Genomic DNA, 25,346 nt, shown 5'->3' with positions numbered 1-25,346 from the left:
ATTTGATTAAAATGAAACTTTGACAACTAAAATGTTTGAAAAGATTGCATAAGATCTTTGAAAGTAAACCACAACAAAAACAAAACCTAAGTAGAAGGTTCAATATTTCAAAAACATTAGGAGTAGGTAAGAGAGAAAGGGAGAAAGAGAAGGAAGAAGGAAAGAAGGTCAGTCCTTCAGGCAAAATACAGTAGTTTACATGCAACTGAGGAGTAAATCCCCTCCCCATTTGTGGGACAGGGTAGTTAACTAAGGAGTTCCTAAACTCATTAATTCAACAAACCATATAAATGAACCAAGAAGTATATCAATGTTAAATATTTCACTTTTGTTTTTTAAATGGTTAAAATATTCAAGTCAAGTGGTTCTAATCGGAAAAGGCTAGAGAATTCAAGTTTCTGTCCCTTAACTATGTAAACCCTTAGTGAGGTTATTGAAAGAGTAAAATTAAGGTAATGGCAGCCAAGAAATAGGATTACAGGAAAGACCGTAAGGCAATTCTGTTTAACTGAACTAAAAGGAAGGCCAAAGGGAAGACAGAAGAAATGAAACACTTAACAATTACGAGTGACTAGAGGAGAATCTTAAAGTCAAAAACATGGAAGTTCAGATCTGGCACTGAGAAAGCTGAAAGAAAAAATTAACAATCTTCAGTAATGATATATTAGGTTTAAAGAAGACGTACCACAAGTGAACATAAATTATTATTCAGCTTTTTAATTATATGACCAGTAAGATAAAATTTCGTTGTTTGGATCTGGAGTAACATACATAGCCATGTCTATAAACAACAAACAGAGCTTATGATTGTGAATGGATTTACTTCTCAATAAATTAACAGTTAACAATATAATGCAAAAGCTCATAAAATCAATGCCCAGGTCCTAAGCCCCTCCACCTTGAGCATTCTCTACTAACAGGAACTATTTCAAAAAGTGTTTAAGACAATATGTCGCTAAAAAACTTCTGAAGAAATGGAAATATTATTTTATGTATCACAGAAAACAAGGTTATTTTTAGTATTGATTTCAAATGCCCCATGCTAAATATATCTCAAATTCATTTACCCCTCAAGATAAAGACAAGAGTTTTTATCTTTCGCTGCACTTGTTTCAAATGTAATATGTATTATTATTTCAGGTGTCACTAAAAAATGGAAAAACCAATGACACACCATCAATTTTCAGATACATCCTCATTTCACTAAAACAAATCATTCATATTAAACAGGTATACACAAGAGCTATTAACTTATAGATATTAACTGTGCAGAGGAAGAGAAAACAGGACAAAGAAGAAATTCTCAACAGTTAGCATGATGCAGCATCTAACAATACTCTTCCCAATATGGCTACGTCCCTCAAAACTTGGCTGAAGGCACAGGATGAAGCTCACAAACACACTATGGAGAAAAGAAGATAAATGTATGTTTTTAACATATTTATTTCAGCTCACTCCTGAAACCCTCAGAAAATGTCTTTTAAAAGGGACAAGTAACAAGAGAAGAGATCATAGCAGAAGAGATTTCTCACCAAAATTTTGGCAGATGGATGACTGGTAAATGCCCAGAGACAAAAGAGAAGGATGAAACCTAAAAGGAAAGAAAAGCCATAGACAAGCTCATTTCCAGGGTAGAAGAACCCTGAAATTCAAGGCACCAAGCAATGAGAAAGGCAGAGATGAAGACAGCAGCTGAAAACATGGAATGGAGTGGTTGAATATCTGCATTAATAGTTAGACCCCTAGATTTTTCAAATCTGTCTTTTAGCCAACTCTAAAAATTAAAATGTGCCAGGAGGCTAGAGACTAGGAAATACATAACAAGATAAATGTTTCATAAAAAATGAAACTGTACACTATCCTTTGATAAAGCAAAACATTCAAAACAATGAGAAGGACTAAAAAGGTTATTGGTGAAATTATTCACATCTAAAGTATATTTCAGACAGCTATAAAAAAACAAAATATCTATTATTTAGCCAAGAGTAAACAATGCACTGAAGTTCTGACTATGGAAAAAATACTTTAAAAAGATACAGACTATGTACAGAACTACTACAAATCAACAAGAAAAAAAAAAGACGAACAAGCCAATTAAAAAAGAATGGGTTTAAAATTTAAACAGATACTTCATAAAATAACATATGTATCAATATGCACATAAAAAGATGACTAATCTCATTAGTCATCAGGAGAATGCAAATTAAAATCACAACAAACATCAAGACCTATGAGAATGGCTAAAACCAAAAAGACTGACCATACAAAATGCTGGCAAGGATGCTGAACAACTGCACCCTCAAACATTTCTGGTGCAAGTGGGAAATAGTAAACTACTATGAAGAACTTGGTCATTTCTTATAAAGTTAAACATACATTTACCCTATGACCAGCAATTTTACTCCTAAGTAGTTCCAAAGAGAAATAAAAACATAAATCCACAGAAACACTTATACAAGAATACTCACTGTAATCTTAATCATAATCACTCCAGACGAAAAACAACCCAGATATCCATCAAAAGAAAAAAAAATGGATATAAGCAAATTATGGTGCATTCATACAATGAAATATCACTCTATAATAAAAAATAAAGTAATAATACTTGGTGTCCCAAAGACACAAGCAATTAAAATTAAACTCCTGGTAGGATACTCTTTTCTGGGGAATCTGAATAGCCAAAGAGAAAGTATCTAAACTAAAGGTTTTCCAACAAACAACCCACCCCGATCACCCTACAGTGAAGTTCAGAGTGAACAATCCCATCCATACGCTCAGGGCTTTCTGAACAGCTTTTAATTTAGTCCCACTCTTAATAAAAGCCGACAGCCATGGATTGCCAAGCGTTTGAGGAAAGCCTCTAACATGGAAAATACAGACAAAAGCAAATAAAAAGTGGGTAAAACAAGTGGGTGAAACAGACATTTTTAAGAAAACGAAAACTCCAAAATACTATCATTAGTATTCTCAGAGAATACTGTACCCATAACACAAGAAAAGGGTGCTCCAGAGTAAAAGAAACATCCAGGATAAAAGAGAAGGAGGAAGAGAAAAGGAAGAGACAGACAGACATACACAGACACACCCATGCACGCACGCGCACACACACACTCAGTGTCACACAGAAGGGGGGAGAAAAGAAGGGAAGGAGAGGGGGAAGGCAAAAGAGAGAGGAAGAACAAATCATCTTAAGATGAATGCTATAAATCAGAAGCTCACACACAGCGAGCAGTCCAAGTTCAGGTGTCAGCAGGTAGACAGAGGGTTCTCCAAGCAGGATATCTCCCAGAAAAAGCAGTTTAAAATGTACAAGTTGGTAAAATTTTAAAAAGAGTAAATAACTAAATAATAACAAGCAATAATATGAAAGATGGGAAGGTAGTGCTCAGGGGTAAACCATTCAAGGGTCCTGGATTGCTCAGAAAGAAGCTAGTGTTCTGATTAATTTCAGACTTTATTAATCAACTATGCAGTAAAAGCATGAAGGAGAATGTAACTTCCAAGCCCATATGGATAAAAAAGGAAAAATGAGAAGAAAACTAATCAGTTGGGCAGAAGAGAAGAAAAACAGAAATAAAAGAAGCAAAGAATAGGCATGCAAAATAGAAAACACAAAATAAGATAGTGGGAATAAGTTCAACTATATCAAATTCAAATTATTTCAATAAAATTTTCAAATCACATAAGAATACTATATATAACTTATGTACAGATACACATGTGACATAGATAGAAAAACATGAACAGAATGCACAACAAATTTAATAGAGAGGTTACCCTCTACAGAAGTAGGAATGAGAGGAGTTGTGAATAGCATTTCAACTGTATCTACAATTTACTTTCTCTTTTTAAACTCCTAAGCTAATACATCAAAATGCTAACATTTCTGAGGAAGACAGTGGCTGCTGTATTCATCCGTATTCTCTGAACTATTTCATAACTTTAAAAACCTTAACAGAGCAGCAACAGTCAGATACACAGTATTCTCATTACTATAAAAATGCAAAGTTCTGAAATACCTCATCAATATACAGATTTCAGAAAAGTTACCTCCATTAAGCATGGTTAAATTAGTTCATAAATTAATGACTCTCACCTAAGTTCTCAAAATATTAAAGACGACTGAAGTTCCATAATCTATTCAAAGTCAAGACCTGTTCAAATCCAAATGCCTGAAATACTTGTAGAACTGTTCTTAAATTAAGAAACCAATATTGTCTCTGATAATGCTACTTTTTATGTAAGTGCTTCTAGCCTATGTAGGTACTAGGAGGTAAAAACTGTAGCTTCACCATGATGATGAACTGAAACAAGAAGACTTCACTGAGAATAATCACAAAAAACAACCAAAAATAAAAAGGTTTTTTTTCCTATATATAAAACCAATTTTTTTCACCAAAGAGCATCTAGGAATATTTGCCACTATGGGTATACAGTACCTGTTAAGTCCTTTGCTAAATCAGGATGGTTCATGAGACAATGGCTAGCAAATTTCACACATTCCAGGCGGATTGGTACATGGATATCATTAAACCTGATAAAATATAAAGTCACAGAGTAATCTTTAAAATAAGAGAGAGAGATAAGTGTTTATCCTGCACTTACTTTATATTTATTTCTCTAATTAAAAGAAAAAACAATTTATACAGGATAATTCAAAGCAGAACCAGACTATTTTAACAAAGTTTTTGATATACTATGTATGTAAGAATGCTTTGGAACCTCTATATTAAACTAGGTCAATCTCCTGTGAGAACTATGTACTTTTTTTTTTTTTTTTTAAACGTTATTTATTTTTGGCTGTGTTGGGTCTTCGTTTCTGTGCGAGGGCTTTCTCCAGTTGGAGCAAGCGGGGGCCGCTCTTCATCGCGGTGCGCGGGCTTCTCACTGTCACGGAGCACAGGCTCCAGACGCGCAGGCTCAGCAGCCGTGGCCCACGGGCCCAGTTGCTCCGCGGCACGTGGGATCCTCCCAGACCAGGGCTCGAACCCATGTCCCCTGCACTAGCAGGCAGACTCTCAACCACTGCGCCACCAGGGAAGCCCCAGAGAACTATGTACTTTTAATGAGGATGTTTAAACAGTACACATTTGGCTCAAATACAAGAACTGGAATGACAAAATTTTTCCTATAAATAGTATACTTTCTTTTTTGTTATATATAAATTTATTTATTTTATTTTATTTATTATTATTTTTGGCTGTGTTGGGTCTTTGCTGCTGCGCGCAGACTTTCTCTAGCTCAGGCGAGCAGGGGCTACTCCTTCATTGTGGAGCGCAGGCTTCTTATTGCGGTGCCTTCTCTTGTTGTGGAGATGGGCTCTAGGCATGCGGGCTTCCGTAATTGTGGCATGCAAGCTCAGTAGTTGTGGCTCGCAGGCTCTAGAGCACAGGCTTAGTAGTTGTGGCGTATGGCTTAGTTTCTCCGCAGCATGTAGGATCTTCCCAGACCAGGGCTCAAACCTGTGTCCCCTGCACTGGCAGGCGGATTCTTAACCACTGTGCCACCAGGGAAGCCCTATAATTTCAAATGTATCTGTTTATGCAAGTATATTGTGTATACATAATACACATATACATTATTAAATCCCACACTGAAAAGAAAGCTTTTCCTCAAATTATTCTTTCTTAAATACAGAACATTCACAAATGTTTGGTAGATCTTGCACTAAACCCTGTATTACTTTATATGACTCTAAAATTGTGCCAAAATTACTCCTATCTATCATAATTATTTCCACTAATATCAAAGCAAATTTTTACATGTATATGTAAATACCTTAGTATGTATCTCTAAAAAGTTAAAACTCTTTCGTTGATAAGTCATTTAAGTATCTTTTACTCATATTTTTTCCCTCTCTATCTTTTTCTTTTCCTTTGTAATCTGGTGAAGCAACTGTTTTGTGTTTGTGTGTGTAGTGTTTTTCCACAGTTTAGATTTTGATAATTTTATCATTCTGATGTCAATTAACAGGTTCCCCTCTCTCCTAAATCCTGCACATTAGGAATCAGGTCTCTAGACTTGATCATATTCAGGTTCATTTTTTAGCAAGACTACTTGATAATGGCATTGTGTTCCTCCACCAGGAAGCACATGACGCCTAGTTGTCTCTAAACCATTGATGTTCAAAGCCTATACACATAAGTTCATTGTGGACTACAAAGCAGTGGGTTTTTTTTTAAATCTTAAGTAACAACAAGAACGTTAAAGTGAAGCAAGAATTTTCCATTTGACATTTTCATGTCTTAATTCTCGAAGACCAAAAAGTCTCCAAATCTTGTATCACCTAATACCATAAGAAACAAAATTTAGCATCAAAAAGAAAAAAAGTCTTCTGAAGGAGCAACAAATTACTCATAAAAGATTATTATCAGGAAACAAACTGCTTTATGAAGTACACTCAAAAAAATCTAGTCTATAAAATCTAGTCTCTGGGGTTTCCCTGGTGGTGCAGTGGTTGAGAGTCTGCCTGCTGATGCAGGGGCCACGGGTTCGTGCTCCCGTGCCCCGGTCCGGGAAGATCCCACATGCCACGGAGCGGCTGCACCCGTGAGCCATGGCCGCTGAGCCTGCGCGTCCGGAGCCTGTGCTCCGCAACGGCAGAGGCCACAACAGTGAGAGGCCCGCGTACCGCAAAAAAAAAAAAAAATCTAGTCTCTGGTCTCATATAGTTTCCTGAGTGTTCTGAACCCAAGTACTCAATCCCTATACACTTTAACCTTTCTCAACTAAACATGTACCAAATAACCATTAAAAGACATCTTTAAAAAAATACTCTAGCTCCCTAAAATTGGTAATAATGTGCAAGTTTTATGTCATTAATAAAAGAAGGAAAAATTACAATGTAATCAAAAGGTAAAAAGTTTAAATTAGAATTTTTCCTCCTAAAATCCTATAAAGTCTGGCTAATCCAAGTCCTGATTTAAAGATATATTAAATGTCTATATGTAAAACTGTATTTGTTTTAGCACATTAAATAAAACAGATTTTGATTTTAGTTGCACAGTTTAATTAAACAAACTATTTTGCCCTCTTGCTCATTGTAATTAAGGGGAAAAAGTCTAGAAATCACACTCAAAATGACAATGGTTTAATATTTATTAGTTTAACACACCTTGTTAAATATTATTATTGAGCTACATAAGAGATAAGAAAACAGAGTAAGAATTTAGGGCTTAACATATAAAGGCTTATATGATTTGACAAATTAGAAAAACAAGACCAGAAGAGATTATCTTTATCATAATCATTGATAGTTCTGGTAACAAAATGGAAAGAAAAGTGGTGATGACAATGCAAATATTTCAATACAAAGAAAACAGAGTAAGAATCTCAATCCTATTTACTTGTTCATTTACAACTTAATTGCATGATTTGTTATAAGCATAATTATAAAAGGGAGAAAAAATCCTCCTCTATCCTCAGGGTCAAAGTAGGTTTCAGCCAGGGCACTTGGAAGTGGTTTTAACATATTCAAGGTCAGGGTATCTTTAGAAAAGTAATAAAATAAACCCCTCTCACAGAAAAAATATAGAAACACATTCAAAATTCTGCAACCGATTTCAGGAGGTTTGTGGATCATTAAAAGCATATAAGAAGCCCAGGTTATCATTTCCTCATTATCATAAGAAACGTAGAAAGGAGGTTAGTAGGAGGAATATACATAATCATTTATTTATTCATTCTATGGATAACCTTTTATCTTTACAATGTCTCCAAATAATCTAATTAAATATAATTTCTTTGTGGAGAGGCTGTATCTCACCATGATGTATTTCTGGTTGGAATTAATCAATCACTGCTATGTAACAATACACTTCAATTTCATGATTATAATACTTTGTGAGATAGTTTTTTAAATGTATCATCTTTTAAAAATTAATGAAGACAAAATAAGAAGGGGAAACTGTAAATATGGCCAATCACCATCAGCATTCAAGAATTTCAAAATATAAAACCCCTCATTTTTATGATTTCAGAAAACAATCTTAAATGTGGGTGCTGTTTTAAAATAGTAAGTAGATATAAACACATATTACTGTTAAACAGGACACCAAAATCATATACCTGCCCAAGTAACACTGCCAAAGTGGTTTGTTTTGAGAAGCCAATTCTGAATCCTTTGCCCCAAACATTTTTGCCAGTAGTTTAACAACTTGAAGGCGTTCCTCATTATCATTGCTCTAAAACAAAACACAACCACAGCTTTAAAACCATGAGGTAGATATACTGAGAATAATTTTTCCCCTGATTTCCCTTAATCTCCAATTCCACAGAAAACTTTTTATTAACTTCAGCTGAAAAATTATACATAAAAATGTTTAATATATTTTTCATAAAATTAAATGTTACCTTAAATATTCTAATCATTTCAAATTACATTAAAGGAGTACTCTCCTACATGAAAATTCATCCCAAAGTCTGATTAAAATTTAGTGGCCTCTCCTACAACTGAGGCTTGTTTCCATTCAAAATCAAAATCAAAAACTAACTTGCATCAAACCTACTTGGGACCCTTGAAAAACTATTCGTGGTCTTTAAGAATAGACACTGATAGAGGCCAGTCCTACAGTAAACAGAGACTTATGTATGAAGGTACTTGTTAAGCCCTTTGTAGAAATAAATATGCACTAAATCTCCCAACAGGAGAGTCCGTTCATCTACATACACCAGATTCATAATGCAGTTCAACGACATGAGGAAGCCTTACACATGCAAAAACTAAAGTTTCCACTTTATATAGAAAATGGGTACTCTGGGGATGAGAACTCAAATTTTATTACTGCTTTTGGTACCTCCAACAAATGACAATATTTAAATGAATGAGCCAGCTACAATACTAGACTTGAACACAAAATGTGACAGAGATTGTTAAAAGCACTAATATTCAAGGTACTTGGATGGCACTGTACAGATCTTTTAAATTTTAAACCAATGCCAAAGCCCAGCATTTAAAGCCCCCATGATATGACCCGACTCATCTCTATTATTTGATTATTCCTCTAAAAAAGTACGTTTTAACCCTGGCTGCACGTTAGAATGACCTATAAGGCTTTTAAGAAACAACAAACAAACAAACAAAAACTCATGTCTGGACTCCACTGCCAGAAATTCTGATCTGGGTTAATGCCTGGACATCTGTTTGTTTATTAAGGCTCCACAGATGAAGATTCTAATGGGCAGCCAGGAATGATTTAAACTTACTTTATGCTACCATGCAACTGTAATTCTTTGTGTTCTGCAAATTCACCCAGCACCTTCCTACCTCTATATGATTCTGCATGCTGTTTCCTTTGCTTCAATTGTATGCTGTCTGTATCTTTTATGATACTTATAATATTTGGCCTCTTATTAGATATGGATTTTTTCCTCTTCCTCCCATAACAGATGTTAAATTTGCTGAAAGCAGGGATGATAATTCTTATTTTTGTATTTCTTACAGTATTCAATATTTTTATTAGAGAAAATCAAAGCAACAAATAATTAAAGGTATGACTGCCTTTTGCCCATCAAAATTGCTAACTACATGAAAAAAGGGGGTAGAGGAAGGCCAGTGAATCAAATGTTTCACTTGAGAAATACACCAGAAATATGCCCCAGCATAAAATGAGAATAATTATTTGCTGCATTTTGGGGGTATTTACACTACCAACATAAACTGTTTATTTTGTAGTTTTCAAAGAGACAAATTCAAATTTTTAGAAACAAGAAATACAACACAGAAATCATTTAAAAACTTTTCTGGGTGGTACAGTGGGGTTCATCAAACAGTATTAATTATAACCAGATTTATTTAATCTTTATGTAATAATTTGAAAGAGAAAACATGCCCCAAATCTGCAAATGAAACTCAATTTTATGGCATAATTTAATGGCAAGGCAATAAGGACGTTACCGAAAGATTCCAGAAAGCCATGTGAAAAGCAAAGGAGCTTTCAAGATAGGCTAGGCAAGTACAAGATAATATTCATAAAGGGAAAATATTTCACCCTATGTGGATAACAGATCCTAAACTATTTTTATGGCACATCAAGGGGTCTTGGGAACCACTATAAACTATGCCTTAAAAATGTAAAAGTTTGATGTATACCCATGACCTCAAAAGTTAGTCACAACCCAGAATTTATCTGGAAAACATCTGAAGGAAAATATCATTCTGCTAACCATTAATTCATCAGATTTTATCTGCTAGGCACCATGCCAGGCACTGGAGATACACAAATATGCAAGGCACAAACATGTAAATAAATAACAGTAATACCACCACATGGGTAACATTCAGTTAAAACCACTATAAGGATTAAAAATCCACAAATAATGTGCTTTGCTAATCTGGTTGATAAAACCATATTATTTTTAGAATAGTTACCTTCAATTTAAATTCAAGCTGGGGTAAAACTGAGAGCAGCAAATGACTGTCAATATTATAGAGCTCCAAAATTAAGTCAAAGACATGCTCTGACAAATCGCTGATAGATGTTTTCCCAAGCATCAGAACCTGATTAAAAAACTTTTGAGAAAGAAAATTTATCATTAATAGAAACAACATAGATAAAGTGAATTTTCTGAAATTTTATTATTCAATTAAGTTCATTATCGTTCTATACAGTCAAAACAGGCATACTAAAACATTTTCTAAGAAGGTGGGAAATCACTACTGGCTACATAAAACATGGAATTCACCTCATACATATTAAAAGACAAGCAATTTGTACTGACTCATCAATTAGCATATCAATAAATACCCTACCTACCAAATACACTTTATTCCACATTATGGTACTTACCATATTTTATCCTATATTACAGTTATTTGTACACATGTCTTAGTTTCTCTACTAGATAAATTTCTTAAGGGCAAGGGATCACATTTTGTTCACCACAGCAGTATGGGAGACAACAGTATGGAAGACAAAGCCTTACACCTTCATAGTAGAAACCAATTCCATTTTTAAAATACGTAATTTTATATTTACAAGGCAAAACAATATCTTTCTAATACTTTGTCTTCTTTTATATTCTGATAATGTATATATACATACAAAGTTTATAGCACTAATTAAAGTCCAATTAAAAGCACATACAAACACAAGGAAAATCCAAATGTGAACAATTTTTTTCTATAAGCAGCCAGCACTAACTAGTTTGCACACTCATTCATCATATTACTACTGAAAATGGTAAAAATACATGGCATAATGATCAAGTTCCTTTCTATTTAAAGTCTTCCAAATATGTAAAAAATTAACCCAGAGCATATCCCACATATTCTCCACAGTATCTTTTATCTCCTTGAAGAAGGAATTAAGGATTCTTTACACCACACAAGCTGCCCTGATCTCTTCTTTCTGTGACAGTTAATAAACAACTTGGCTTAATCAGGTTTTCTATCTGGAAAGTACAGTCAGGACTATACATTTCAATGTCTCCTCTGATTACTTTTAGTTCCTGTGTTGTTCTTAAGTTTTTTAGATCTATGAACCTGTACCAACCACCTAGCCATGAAGGGATAAAAAGAAAAAAATTCTATTCTACTATTCTTTCTTTATTGGTTTTAAAAATAACTTGTCTGTCCTCCATGTTCATCAATTTTGTGGGAAAAGAATTTCATGACACCAAAGGTTAAATTCTCATTCAAGTTGAAGATAAAGTGGCTTCGTTGTTTCCATTTGAAAAATTTCTCCTGTTTAAAAATGATAAATCTACCTTTCTTAACAGAAAATAATCCTTTCCAATCTGGCCATCTTGGTGATCAAACCATCCTCTTCTTCTATCAGTCTGGGGAAAACTCATTTGAAAATGGGAAAAAACAAAACAACAACAACAACAAAAACCCAGTGTAACGTCCTACAAATTCCATCAAAAACATTTATTTGACACTTATAATCTCCATCTATCTCCAAATCAGTCTTCACTGTATAACAAGAACCTGATACACTGCCTGACAGAGGTATCCAAAATAGATTCAATAAATGAATGAATGATATGTAACAGGTACTATAATACAACTATAGGTGAAACAACCTTCCTGAGGGTATGCAATTCAGTGAAGAAGCAGATATAGATTTGAATAAAGTATTTCCTACCAAAAAACATTAGTCTTTTACTTACAAATGGTAACTAATTTTCACATAACAAATTAAATTATAACAACTGCCTCCTAATGAAAAGAGTAAGAGGAGTAAGTTAAAGGTCGATAAGAAATTCTACCTTAGATTTAAATGATCAATTTTAATTACAAAAGTGCTTTCACATCAGTTAACACATTCTCTACCATCAACCCAAGCATTATTAACTCCAATAACTAAGGCTAAGTGAGATTAAGCAAATTAACCAAATTTTACCTACATCAAGACAAGCTTGATACATTTTTTCAATCCAACAAAATACTTTTGTGCTATCCCCTAAAACTTGTGATTAAAAAGATCTGGTAAAAAATAACAACATTACCAAGAAGTGATCCATGTAGGATATTTTTTGAATTGTCACTATATACTTTTCGATTTGATACTGTTGTACCTTTTTTATATATATATATATATATGTGTGTGTGTGTCTCTCTCTCTCTCTCTCTCTCTCTCTCTCTATATATATATATATATATATATATATATATAGACACACACACACACACACTTTAGTTTCATGAGTTGTCAAGTTACAAAAAAATTTATTTTAAAAAGTAATCTAGGGCTTCCCTGGTGGCGCAGTGGTTGAAAGTCCACCTGCCGATGCAGGGGACACGGGTTTGTGCCCCGGTCCGGGAAGATCCCACATGCCGCAGAGCGGCTGGGCCCGTGAGCCATGGCCACTGAGCCTGCGCGTCCGGAGCCTGTGCTCCGCAACGGGAGAGGCCACAACAGTGAGAGGCCCGCACACCGCAAAAAAAAAAAAAAAGTAATCTATAACGCCACAGTGACTTCTTAAGTTCTATATATGTAAACAACATTGTATATAAAGAGGAAACTTGAATGTGTCTATATGCATGAGACTGAAAAAAGACACAAGTAAAAAAGAGATAGAAGTGGGGTTATTATTACCTTGACATCCTACCTCTATTTCTGCTTGCTAATTCTCTACTAGGAAGATATATGAATAATGGCTATTACATGTACAAATGCAAAAAGGCTGAGAATGAGTTTTACACTGTACTAAAATCCCACAAGGAATTAAGCTCACCATAAAGTATTTTACATGTAACTGTAGATTTATAAGGGAGAAGAGGAGGAAAACAAAAGCAATTCTTAATGACTTCTTAGCTAACTCTCAAATAAGTCAAGGGACAAGAAAATAGGGAAAACAGAGAGAGATAAGAAAATAATGACAAAGTAATGGGAATAAATAAATATATAACTGAAAGTGTGCTCAGACTATTCTACTAATCCTTTGCCTCTTGCCCCCAGCCCCAGCTTCTGATAAAGACATAACCAAGTATGGATGGGGCTGTCTATTTCTGTAGGTAAGGCAGGAAATTAACATGAGGTTTAAGTGACAGTGAAATGTTTTTACCTTGATTTACCTGGGAATGCTAAAAGTATTTCCTTCATCCTTCTATCTTTCTTTTAATTTTTATTATAAATACTTTCAGACATACACAGATGTTGAGAGAATAGTATAATGAACCTAATCACCTCATTCTATCTTGATTTTTTCTCTTTTATTACCCTATCAAATATTTATTTTCCCAATCCTAGAAAATATATCAACGTAGTATAGTGTTAATTTCTTATTTTTATGCCAGAAAAAGGCATCAGAAAAAGGTAAGTGTTCCCCTAAAAAACATCTGGCTCAGCAATATCAACTTAAATAAATGACCACCAGGAGGAGCTCACCTAAGTGTATCTAATGGCCGCAGAAACACTCATTCACAGGCACTTGAAGCAAAGGAAAAGGGAAGGGGCACTTAATAACAGAATGCTTAAATCTGGTTCTACAGATTTCAAGTGCCATTATGTCATAACAGAAAGAACTCAATCCACTCAATCTAACCAATTTACTGCAGCCAATACCCAAGACTCACAAAACTTGCAGAAATCAATATTTAGAATTCCCTGGCAATCTGACTGGAGCTATTAAGACAGGTTACACAATTTAATTCTGCAGATTCTGAAAGTCCACCCTCCAAAACAATTTCTTTACAAATTAAATACATTTTTCCAAATCATCATGTGCTCACAACTATTTAAGGTCATAAGCCAGTAACAAAAACTGGAATTTACCATAGTACTGTTCCATAAAGTATGTTAATTTTCAAAGTACATCTTTTCATGATGTATTTTTATATACTAAATTTTGTATTTCTTCAAGAAAAATTCTCCAATAAACTTCAGGAAAATTAAGTACATAAGTAATTATAAAAGGCTTTCTTTCTCACTTTTTTCAAGAAGACAGATTTACATGTTTAGATGTGGGTAAAACTGGAAAGCAGGTGGAGAGACAGACCAGCTACACAATTCCAGAGGCCAACATCAAGACTGCATTCTAGATTTGTTCCAGTAGGTACCATTCACATGGAAAACAATGTGAATGGTGCCACCTAGAGTTGTGCAACTCAACAGAACTATGGGGGAAAGATTAAAACTTATAATAAGTTTCTATCAGTGAATCTATCAGATAAAATACATTTCTTCTGAAAATAAATAGAAGATCGTTAACCATAAATAAGTAGATTTGAGATGATAATGAAAGGGCTCATTTCATTGCAATTCTTCCCCCTTCTCAGAAAAGGTAGATTTATATGGAATCTACCCCAGGGAGACCAAGATAGGCAACTTTCACCACACCGCTGTTATTCATACTTGCCTTCAATTTTTATGTCTTGATACTAGTTCATATCTTCTTCTTATACAAATCAATTTAATTTCCAAAAAGCTGTAAGCAACTTCTCTGAATAATGATAAGTTCCATAAGATTTATCTAATTACATTTAACTCCATTTCCAAGAACAGAAACAGTATATCTTGCTAACCAAAATAAAAACTGTTTTAGTTCCTAGGCAATTTGAAAGAGAGAAATGAATGAACAAATATGAGAGCTAATTTTCTAGAAAGTATTAACCAATAATAATTTTAAATAAGGAGAAAGAAAATACACTTAATTATTAAAACAATACGAAATGTTAAAGTATGTATCACTTGCCGAAATTCTGCTTCTAGCAGTGTTTAAAATTTTGGCTAATCTTTCTGACAACCAATTGGACAAGTAAAACTTACATTGGTAATATATGGTTCAATAGCTTGAGCTGTCCTCTTCAGTAAAGCCTTTGCCAAATCATATGCTTGCTTGTTTAAATTCTGAAGGAAAAAAAACAGTATCTATATTATACACCACTAAATATGAAAAAGGAAATATTACCTGTATTCAAAAAGCTACTGTTAAATCAATGAATGAGAAAACTGTTTAAGATTCAATTCGAATAAAAGGGCGATGGCAAAGTCACTTTTCTCCTGACTAACTGATCTAGTAGATCTTAAGATCCCTTCCAAGCAAGGATAATTATATTCTCTTCATATCTTATTCACAGCATAAGGTAAACCACATAGAAAAGGTCAATAAATGTTTATTAGACAGAAAAGGAGATACTGAGTCACTGTAAAGCTAGTTGTAAAGTCAAATCAGTTCAGCTGAGTACAAATACAGGCTATTTCACTCCAAGACCAAAAGAACCAAAACATCATAAGAGAATGAACTGGGTCCTAGTGCGGGCAGAAATGGGGAATCCTCAGGTGGCTGAAGACAAAAGAGTTTGGGGCAGCTATGGGAAAGCAGATTTTCCCGAAGCACATCTCAGAGCATAGGGAAGCCCAAGGATATAAGAAACATAACAAGGGAATCCCCTGGCCGTCCAGTGATTAGGACTCAGCGTTCTCACTGCCGGGGCCCCGGGTTTGAGCCCTGGTCAAGGAACTAAGAAACCACAAGCCATGCAGCACTGCCAAAAAAAACCCAAAGAAACATAGTCAAGTATGAAAAGAAAAAAAGTACAAGAAACAATACCTTAAGAACATATGTTTCTAAGAGATTTTGATGATGGAAAGAATCATGACCAAAGATCTGAAATGGAATCACTACTCCAGTTCAAACATATTACAGACAGCAGGAAAATTGTATATATCCTGAAACTCACATTCAGCGTATTTTTAGATTTATCCGCATTGACGCTTTGTATTGTATCATTTCATTAATATCTAACTGCTGTTTAGTATTTTCATATATAATATGCTACAGCTTATTTACTCATTCTCCTATTCATAGACATTAAGCTGTCTTGTATTGATACATGCCTCCTTGTGCATGTAAGAAATAATTTTCTATAAATACTACCTTTGCCATTTTTCAAATGAGCTGTTTTGTCTTGTTCTTATTTGTAGAGTTTCTCTATACACTAAACATTTGCCAATTACATGCACAACATATCTTAGAGCCTATACCTATGTTTTTACAATGCTTATGGTATCTCAGGACATACAAAAGTTTTCATTTTAATATAACCAAATATATTAATCTTTTCCTATTTGGCTTGTGCACTCTCTATATTTTTTAAATTCTTTTCTATATTGAGGTTAATTTGTTGTTTTATATTTTCAAATAAAATTTCAAAGATTTGCTTTTCAGATTTAGATCTTTATTCTGCCCGTAATTTATTTTTATGCATGGTGTGAAATAAGAATCTTATATTATTTTCCATATGGATATTCAAGTCCATTATTCCCTCCAATGACTTCCCTGTAATACTCACACTCTCAAGTTTCTATACAACCATGTACCATTTGTAAATTTTCCATTACTTCCATATGTCCCTTTGTCTATTACTGCCTGATTACAGTCAAAGAGACATATGGAAATAATGTCTTAACACCAGGTAAGATAAGTCCCCACTTTCTTATTCTTCAAAAACCAATTTGTCAAACTACACACACATGCACATATACACACGCAATACACATTCACAATTTCTATTTTGATTAGGTTATCTATTAGTATGCAGAGGAATGAAATTATTGTGATACTGAGCTTCCCATCGCATAAACAATTATAACAAATCATGCAACATATTTAAGTCGTCTCTTACACTTCAACAACAACTGTAATAACTTTGAACATTAAGGTCATGCACATTGTTAATAAATTTGGAAGTAGCTCAAGTCTTTGTTAAAGATACAAATAAAAATTTTTTGAAATTATACTGACAGATTTTTATATATTGATCTTATATCTAGCAACTTTGCAGAATTTTCTTATTTGTTCAGAAACTAATCTGTACATTGTTTTGTGTTTTCTGCACAGGCAGTCATAACATCTGCAAATAATTTCAGTTTTGTCTCTTCTTTCTAATCCTTTTATCTTTTCTCTTGTTTTACTCCACTAACTTAAGGCTTCTAGTTTAATGCCGATTCGAAATAGCATACTTGACTTTTTCCTGAGTAGAAGTGACATCTTGACAATGTTCCTAACTTCAAAGAAAATCCTTCAGCATTTCACCATTAAGTGCAGTTATCATACATAACCTTATCAATTTAAGGAAGTTCCTTTCTATTTCAAATATGCTAATAATATTTTTTATCATAAGTTATACTGAATTTTATCAAATGGTTTTCTTATACATCTATTGACTATTTTTTCTCTTTGTTCTGTTAATTTCCACAAATAATTTTTAATGTTAATCCATCTTTGAATTCCTAAAATTTAGCCAATTTGCTCATTACCAATATTACTTTATATCATTCTGGATAGTGTCCACTATTATTTTATATTGGATTTACATGAATGTATTATAAATTAAATTAGCCTATTATCCTCCTTTCTTGAACTTGGTTTTCTCTAGTTTTCCCTATGAAGACTATATTCTGCTCATAATGTGAACTGTGGAGCATGCCTTCCTCTTCTATAATCTGAAAAAGTTTGCTGAATATCATGATTATACGGCACTTAAATGATTAAAAGAAATCTCCTGGTGATGTGTTTAAATTCCTTCATACTTGGTTTGAGTTCTGCTGCTGTTGCTATTATTACTGTCATCGTTGTTTAGGAGGAAATATTTTTGTTTGTTTTATGGATATAGTTTTTAAAACCAATTAAATTTCTTTTATTGGTTAAAGGTTGTTCAAGATTTTCTCTCTTGAGAAAAATTGGCAAGTTTTATTTTCTAGAAATTTGTTTTGTCCAACTCCAAATATGTTAGCATAAAATACTGTTCATGGAATTGTTTTTTGATCTTTTTAATGCCTGCTGTTCCTCATTTCATTCTAAAATTGTATATTAATACCATCTCCCTTTTTCTGATTCAAACTGCCAAGGGTATGCCTATTTAATATACTTTTTGAATTACCAACTTTAGGTTTTTCTGAAATGTCACTGTGTTTTCTATTTCATTCATTTCTGTTCTTCATGGTTTACTTTCTTGGACTGACTGTATATTCTAACGATACTTTTATAATTTCTTGAACTGGACACTTTAACTATAAAGTTAGATTAGGGCTTCCCTGGTGGTGCAGTGGTTGAGAGTCCGCCTGCCGATGCGGGGGACGCGGGTTTGTGCCCCGGTCCGGGAAGATCCCACATGCCGCGGAGCGGCTGGGCCCGTGAGCCATGGCCGCTGAGCCTGTGCATCCAGAGCCTGTGCTCCGCAACAGGAGAGGCCACAACAGTGAGAGGCCCGCATACCGCAAAAAAAAAAAAAAAAAAACTAAAGTTAGATTAAAACAACATTTAAGTTGAATCCCACAGGTTTTAATATGTATCATTTTAATTATTATTTCTAAATTTCTTATAACTGCCATCATGATTTACTCTTTTGACAGATTAATTATGAATGCTAGAGGCTTGTTAGTTTTTTGTTTTAAAATCCTCAAGAACTGTTGGTCTATTTGACTTATAATCAACTGGAAATGTATTAAAATGGCCCACCAAATTGTGAGTTTGTTTCTCCTTATAATTCTTCCAATGTATGCTTTATATATTTTGAGCCTATGTGAATACAAGTTTAGGCATCTTCCTGAGAACTAAAACTTATCATTGTATAACTCCCTTCTTTACCGGGTAAAGACTATAACATCTAAAATCAATACAAGTTATTTCAGTTTTCCTTCAGTTATTATGTGCCTGGCACGGCAAATCTTTTCTCCATCCTTTTAGTGACAACCTTTTTGTGACAGTATTTTTGTTATCTCTTATTAACAATGACCAGTTGAATTATTTTTAATCTAATCTGACAACCTGAAGTAGTAAATTTGGGCCATTTACATTTATTGTAATTCTTCCTTGCATTGTAATCCTTAAAATTTTAACATGAATACTTCATTTAAAGTTCAAAGTAGGGCTTCCCTGGTGGCATAGTGGTTAAGAACCCACCTGTCAGGGACTTGCCTGGTGGCACAGTGGTTAAGAATCTGCCTGCCAATGCAGGGGACATGGGTTCGAGCCCTGGTCCGGGAAGATCCCACATGCCGCGGAGCAAATAAGCCCATGCGCCACAACTACTGTGCCTGCGCTCTAGAGCCCGTGAGCCACAACTACTGAGCCCACGTGTGACAACTACTGAAGACCGCGCACCTAGAGCCCATGCTCCGCAACGAGAAGCCACCACAGTGAGAAGCCCACGCACTGCAATGAAGAGTAGCCCCCGCTCACCGCAACTAGAGAAAGGCCGCACACAGCAATGAAGACCCAACACAGCCAAAAATAAATTAATTTTAAAAAAATAATAAAGTTCAAAGTAAATCAATAGCTCTGTACTCCTAATCATCAGCAAGATCATATCACTCTTTGACTTTATTAGGCCATTCAATCTTACACGTTATTTTTATCCAGTGGTTTAGGACCATTTTGTTTAAATCCCTTTAATTAATCATTATAATTATTATTGCTACTGTTTTTGTTTTATACATCAGTTCTTATTTAGAGCATTTCATTGTTCACCAATACTTCTTACATTTCACTTCTTTCAAGTTCAATTGCCATTATTCTGAAGTACTCAAATAGTAGTTCTTTCAGGAAGGATCTATTGACAAGTTGTATATTTAATGTCTTAATTTCACTCAAATTGGATAGCAACTGTGTGCCAGCATATACAGTTATTTTATCTCAGTACTTTGGAAATATAGGTCCATTATGTTCTGGCATCTATCCTTGCTACTGAGAAGTCAGCAATCAGTTTAATGTTTATTCCTTGTTAAGGGCTATGTCTTTTCCCTCTGGATGCTTTATAGATTATTTCTATTTTGTCATTCTACAAATTCTCCAAGATATGCCTACACTGGGATTTATTTTTATTTATTCTGTTCATGACACTTTTGTTACCTAACTCATAAATTTACGCTTTTCGTCAGTTCTAGAAAATTTTAAGCAAATATCTACTTGAATATCATCTCTTCTCCATTCTTAGTCAGTGTTCTGCATCACTTTTAAATATACTGGACCTTTTCATCCTATCGTTTATGTTTTCCTTAACTTTACCTCACTGTATCTGTACAATTTCCTCAGCTCTACCTCCTAGTTCTCTAAATATCTTTTATAATCCAAAAAATATTTTGATGTCTATGAACATTTTTCATTTCTACTTTTCCTAACCATAGCTTCTTCTCCTTTCAGATGTCTAGCTATCATACTTTTTAACTCTTATGCTTCTAGAGATTAAAACATAAAACTGTTATCTTTAATCCTTTTACAGGTATTTAATGTTTTTATCTAATAAATATATTATCTGAATTTTTACTTAGTGTCTGATTTTCAGTATTGATGGACTTCTTAAAAGTTTGGAAATTTTGGATTATGAGGTCATTTTTAATGAAGCATTATATTTGTGAATGCTGTGTAGCTATAAATTTAAGTTATATCTTTCCAGAAAGGTCTTAATTTTGCAGAGACCTTTATACTGGTGAATCACAGAACCATATTTCCAACTGCTTACTAGAGTGTTAGTCATTTTCAAAGAACGAAACATACAAAAACACACACAACACCCACACAACTTGATTAATATCACCCAGGCAAGAAATACTTGTGTCATCAACATATCCTTTTCTCCAAGTTAGTAAAGACTTCCCCTTTCTTTGTGTGTTTTTTTTGCAGTATGCAGGCCTCTCACTGTTGTGGCCTCTCCCGTTGAGAAGCACAGGCTCCGGACGTGCAGGCTCAGCGGCCATGGCTCACGGGCCCAGCCGCTCCACGGCATGTGGGATCTTCCCGGACCAGGGCACGAACCCGTGTCCCCTGCATCGGCAGGCGGACTCTCAACCACTGCGCCACCAGGGAAGCCCAAGACTTCCCTTTTAATTTCACCCCTCCCCGCCATCTACACCATCACTGTCTTTTACCTAAGGCCTTATTTGTGTTCCTTGAAACATAATCCTATACAAAACTGAGTTATTACAGATACTTTATCACATGTACTAACTCTGTTATTTCTTCATTTAATTAGTGACTAATAAGTGTATCATGTTTTATTAAACACAAGTGATGTACATTAATATTAATCAATAAAAGTTTCCAGGGCTTCCCTGGTGGCGCAGTGGTTGAGAGTCCGCCTGCCGATGCAGGGGACACGGGTTCGTGCCCCGGTCCGGGAGGATCCCACGTGCTGCGGAGCGGCTGGGCCCGTGAGCCATGGCCGCTGAGCTTGCACATCCGGAGCCTGTGCTCCGCAACGGGAGAGGCCACAACAGTGAGAGGCCCGCGTACCGGAAAAAAAAATAGTAATAATAAAATAAAAGTCTCCAAAACTATAAAGCAGGATAAATTGCATTTTAAACGTAAGCAAATTCTGGACCCTAATATTAACAAGCTTTCGATACATTTCAATATATATTGCTACTTACCTTATGGGCAGGTACCAGATTTACCAAAACTGTATCCAAAAGCTCCTGAGATACTGTATCACCTTCACAAATAATAGAACTCATGAGATCCACCATATGCATATGAACTTTCTGATTGTGGCCATTGCTGAAATTCAAAATTGATATTTCATTTAAAGTGTATCTGAAATTTATAAGATTTAATCATAACATAGAACATTACACTTTATTTTAAACTGATACTCAGGTATTAATTAAATCAAATTCTACATATTCATTTAAAGCTTCCCTCTCTTCCAAATCTTACAATAGCATCCAAAATATTTTTTAAATTACATTTCCAGGATTACTTTTTCCTAATTTTTACCAGTCTCACAATCAAAAGTAATTAAATCAAATGCAACTTTAGTTTTGCCTTAAATTCAGAAAATCAAACTACTTTGCGGAAGTTAATTCTAGTAAATTTAAGGAATACACAAAGAACTCAACTATTCACATGAATTAAGGAGTCAGTAATATGTGATTTAAATAAAAGAAAATAACATAAGCCAAAATAAATTTTATATTGGCTATAGATTACCTTATGCCACTCTTATATTATTCTCTACAGTACAGAATTAAGCTGTATTCACTGTCCAAACATCTATAAAAATTATGTTAATGAGTTCTTAAGTTATAACTCTTAGCCTTCCAATATTCATCATAGTTAACAGTTTATGCAGATTCACCTGTAAGTTAAAAATTCTTTACATTTAAAAAAAGATTATATTCTTTGTAAAGTAAACTTACTTTATAACTGAAAATAATGTTCTGTATAATTGGGTAAAAATTTCATTGCTGTCTTCCAACTCAAAGCATATGTTATATGACTTGACCCAAGCAATGTTCTAAAAATAAGACATAAAAAAGGAAAAGGGTAAAATTTTAATTAGTAAAAATATACAAGCACAAAACCCAGTTTAAAATGTCATCTCAAGATAGAATATATTGCTTACCTCAAGTAAATAAAAATACCTATTGAATTGTGGGCTCTTTGTATCCTCTAGCCCCTTCAACTGCCTTGTTATAAACATAAATATATCCTTTAAAAAAAAAAGACAAAGTTTTGTTTAGATTATGAAAATATCCACTAAATTCCTAAAGATAATTCAGCACTCATGTGTATCTATCATGATAAATTGTAAAGAACCAGTTTAAAAAAATTCTACTTGGCTGGAATTTTTTAAATGTGCATCATCATGAAAACACCAAATATCTTACTGCCCTTTAAAGGAAAACGGTAAATCATTTACTATGATCTTAAAGTAGAGAAAGAAAAACACCTTACTGTAGGTTAAAAAAAAACAGACCTGAAAATGGAGTAAACTAAAATTTATGCTGTCATTAAAACAAACAGGTTGCGATGACTGAGAGCTGAACTGATCAGGTTTGCTGGAATAGCACTATATATGGTAATTATATAGCAAGAACATGGTTTAGGAAACTTGAAATTCCAAAATAAAATCACCAAGTGAGAAGACAATAGATTGCAGAAGCTTAGAAGTTTTAAAAAGACCCACAGAAGTTAACTCGTCAAGCTTCCTACCTTGTCATTATAACTACTTGTTCTCCCCTACCATTTATCAATCTATCCCCATCTCTTGCTTTCGGTTTTTTACTGCACACCCCTTTATACCTGGGTAAAAATAAGTTCAATATCACTTTGAGTCAAATTTTTATGACGATAGTTTTTGAAAAATTTGGAAAAGGTTAAAATTATTAAAGCTAATTCTACAAAGGAAGCATGTTAATCAATCAAAAAGAAAAAGATGTTTCCCTCATAAGTAAAACGATAAACAAGCATTTCTTAAAAGGGAAGAAATAGGATATGCAGATTACTGAGTAGCTTTTCAAGAAAAATACTATCACAAGTACATCCTTCAAAAATGGTTACTTTAAAAAAAGGTACAGTTACTTTGTTAGTAGTACTGCATAAAATATGTCCTCCATGAACGAACCCTTTCTGGTTCGACTAAGAGAGAACAACTGCTGTACTGAATCTACCTGGAGATGGAAAGACAATATTCATTGATCATCTCTCTAACAAGCACTGACCTAAACATGAAGCTGGGTATATAAAAAGGGTTTTCTGATGACAATAACAAACTGACAGTGGAAAGGTAAGGATCAAAGTGTCACAATTTTCTATTATTACTACTGTAGACAAAAATACAAACTTGATACTAACCAAAACAGAGTGAAAACTATTCTGTAAGTATTCAGAAACACCCTCAAATAATTTTTAATACTACCCCAATAAAAGAAAAAAGTGGCATTTAAAATAAGAGCCAAAAAAATTGACCAGAGGGGGAAAGCGGGTGGGGGGAAGAGGGGTGGTGGGATGAACTGGAAGATTGAGATTGATATATATACACTGATATGTATAAAATGGGTAACTAATGAGAATCTGCTGTATATAAATAAATAAATTAAATTAAATTTAAAAAAAAACTGACCAGAAAAAATAAAATACTTAAAAATTTTAAGCTAGATTCTAAAAACTCTAATTTAATCATACCTCTTCAATATTCTTCTCAAAAACTGTCCTATTATTAATAGAAAAGATTTGTAGCTATTCTTTTGGGAGGACTTTCATTACCCCAAAGCCTTGAGACAGATCACTGATAACGCAAACTGAGAAATCCACAAGAGAGGTAGAAGAAATCATGTAGCAGCACTCTTAAGTTAGACTTCCCTCTTCATGAGAATGCCAACAAAACATCTAGTGAGGACGAGCCACAGCCCACAGTCAACCAAATACAATTACTCCTTAAACCAATTAAGTACCTCAAATTAAAGGTTCACAATTAGAAATCAGGATATACATCTGGGTACACAACTCCACAGGCCAGCTCATATTATCTACTTTAAGTCTCTCACCATTCTCAAATCTTACAATTCAATTTTACTTGTAGATGACAAATATTGTCCCCTACCTCCCCCATCCTAAGATATATGAAACAAGCGTGTCCACGGCAGTTTGGGCATTCCTTACTGGAGTCTTGGCTGACTTGATCAAATGAGCAGGTTCCTCACTCCAGTTTTTAAGAAGCAACTCCCTGAGTTCAAGAACCGAGTCTGGGTTGTTTTTCACCAAGGTAAACCCAGTTCCTGACATATAATAACTAACATCAATATTTGTTAAATGAAATAAACCTAAATTGTCTTTTTGTTCCATACTGGGTAATCTTCCTAGGGACTCATTTCCTAACCAACAGTTTCCACAATTATCTTTTATTATTGTTGGCTTTTCTAATTTTCTTATAACTTGCCTCATTCAATAAATTTTTGCACAGCTCTACTTATTTTCATGCTTTCTACCCACTGGATTAATCATGCTATTCTCCTTCTTTTCTCATCTTTTAAAAATTATTTCATTCACATGCCTTTACTTACAACTACCATAACCAAGTACTAAGTGTGCTTTCTACCTTTCATTAAAATTTTGTTCATTGTATTTTCTTCAAAACAATTCACATCACACCTTACATTAAGTGAATTAGGATTCATATA

General features: G+C 34.1%; 1 protein-coding gene across 1 annotated transcript in view; it reads right to left on the bottom strand.

Annotated features, from left to right (window-relative positions):
* The window catches only part of PDS5B (PDS5 cohesin associated factor B), a 195,916-nt gene that overhangs the window by 92,821 nt on the left and 77,749 nt on the right, over nucleotides 1–25,346 (bottom strand). Inside the window, exons 4-10 of the mRNA XM_060129154.1 lie at nucleotides 22,790–22,876; nucleotides 22,584–22,681; nucleotides 21,816–21,942; nucleotides 15,213–15,293; nucleotides 10,370–10,510; nucleotides 8,068–8,183; nucleotides 4,440–4,534 (exon numbers count right to left, since the gene is read on the bottom strand). Coding sequence (XP_059985137.1) covers nucleotides 4,440–4,534; nucleotides 8,068–8,183; nucleotides 10,370–10,510; nucleotides 15,213–15,293; nucleotides 21,816–21,942; nucleotides 22,584–22,681; nucleotides 22,790–22,876 — 745 coding nt within the window. The remainder of the gene's footprint in view (nucleotides 1–4,439; nucleotides 4,535–8,067; nucleotides 8,184–10,369; nucleotides 10,511–15,212; nucleotides 15,294–21,815; nucleotides 21,943–22,583; nucleotides 22,682–22,789; nucleotides 22,877–25,346) is intronic.

This window comes from Lagenorhynchus albirostris, chromosome 18 (genome assembly GCF_949774975.1).
Source record: "Lagenorhynchus albirostris chromosome 18, mLagAlb1.1, whole genome shotgun sequence".
Lineage (NCBI taxonomy): Eukaryota > Metazoa > Chordata > Mammalia > Artiodactyla > Delphinidae > Lagenorhynchus > Lagenorhynchus albirostris.
Note: the sequence above shows the minus strand (reverse complement) of the source record. Positions and strands in the feature narration are given on the sequence as shown.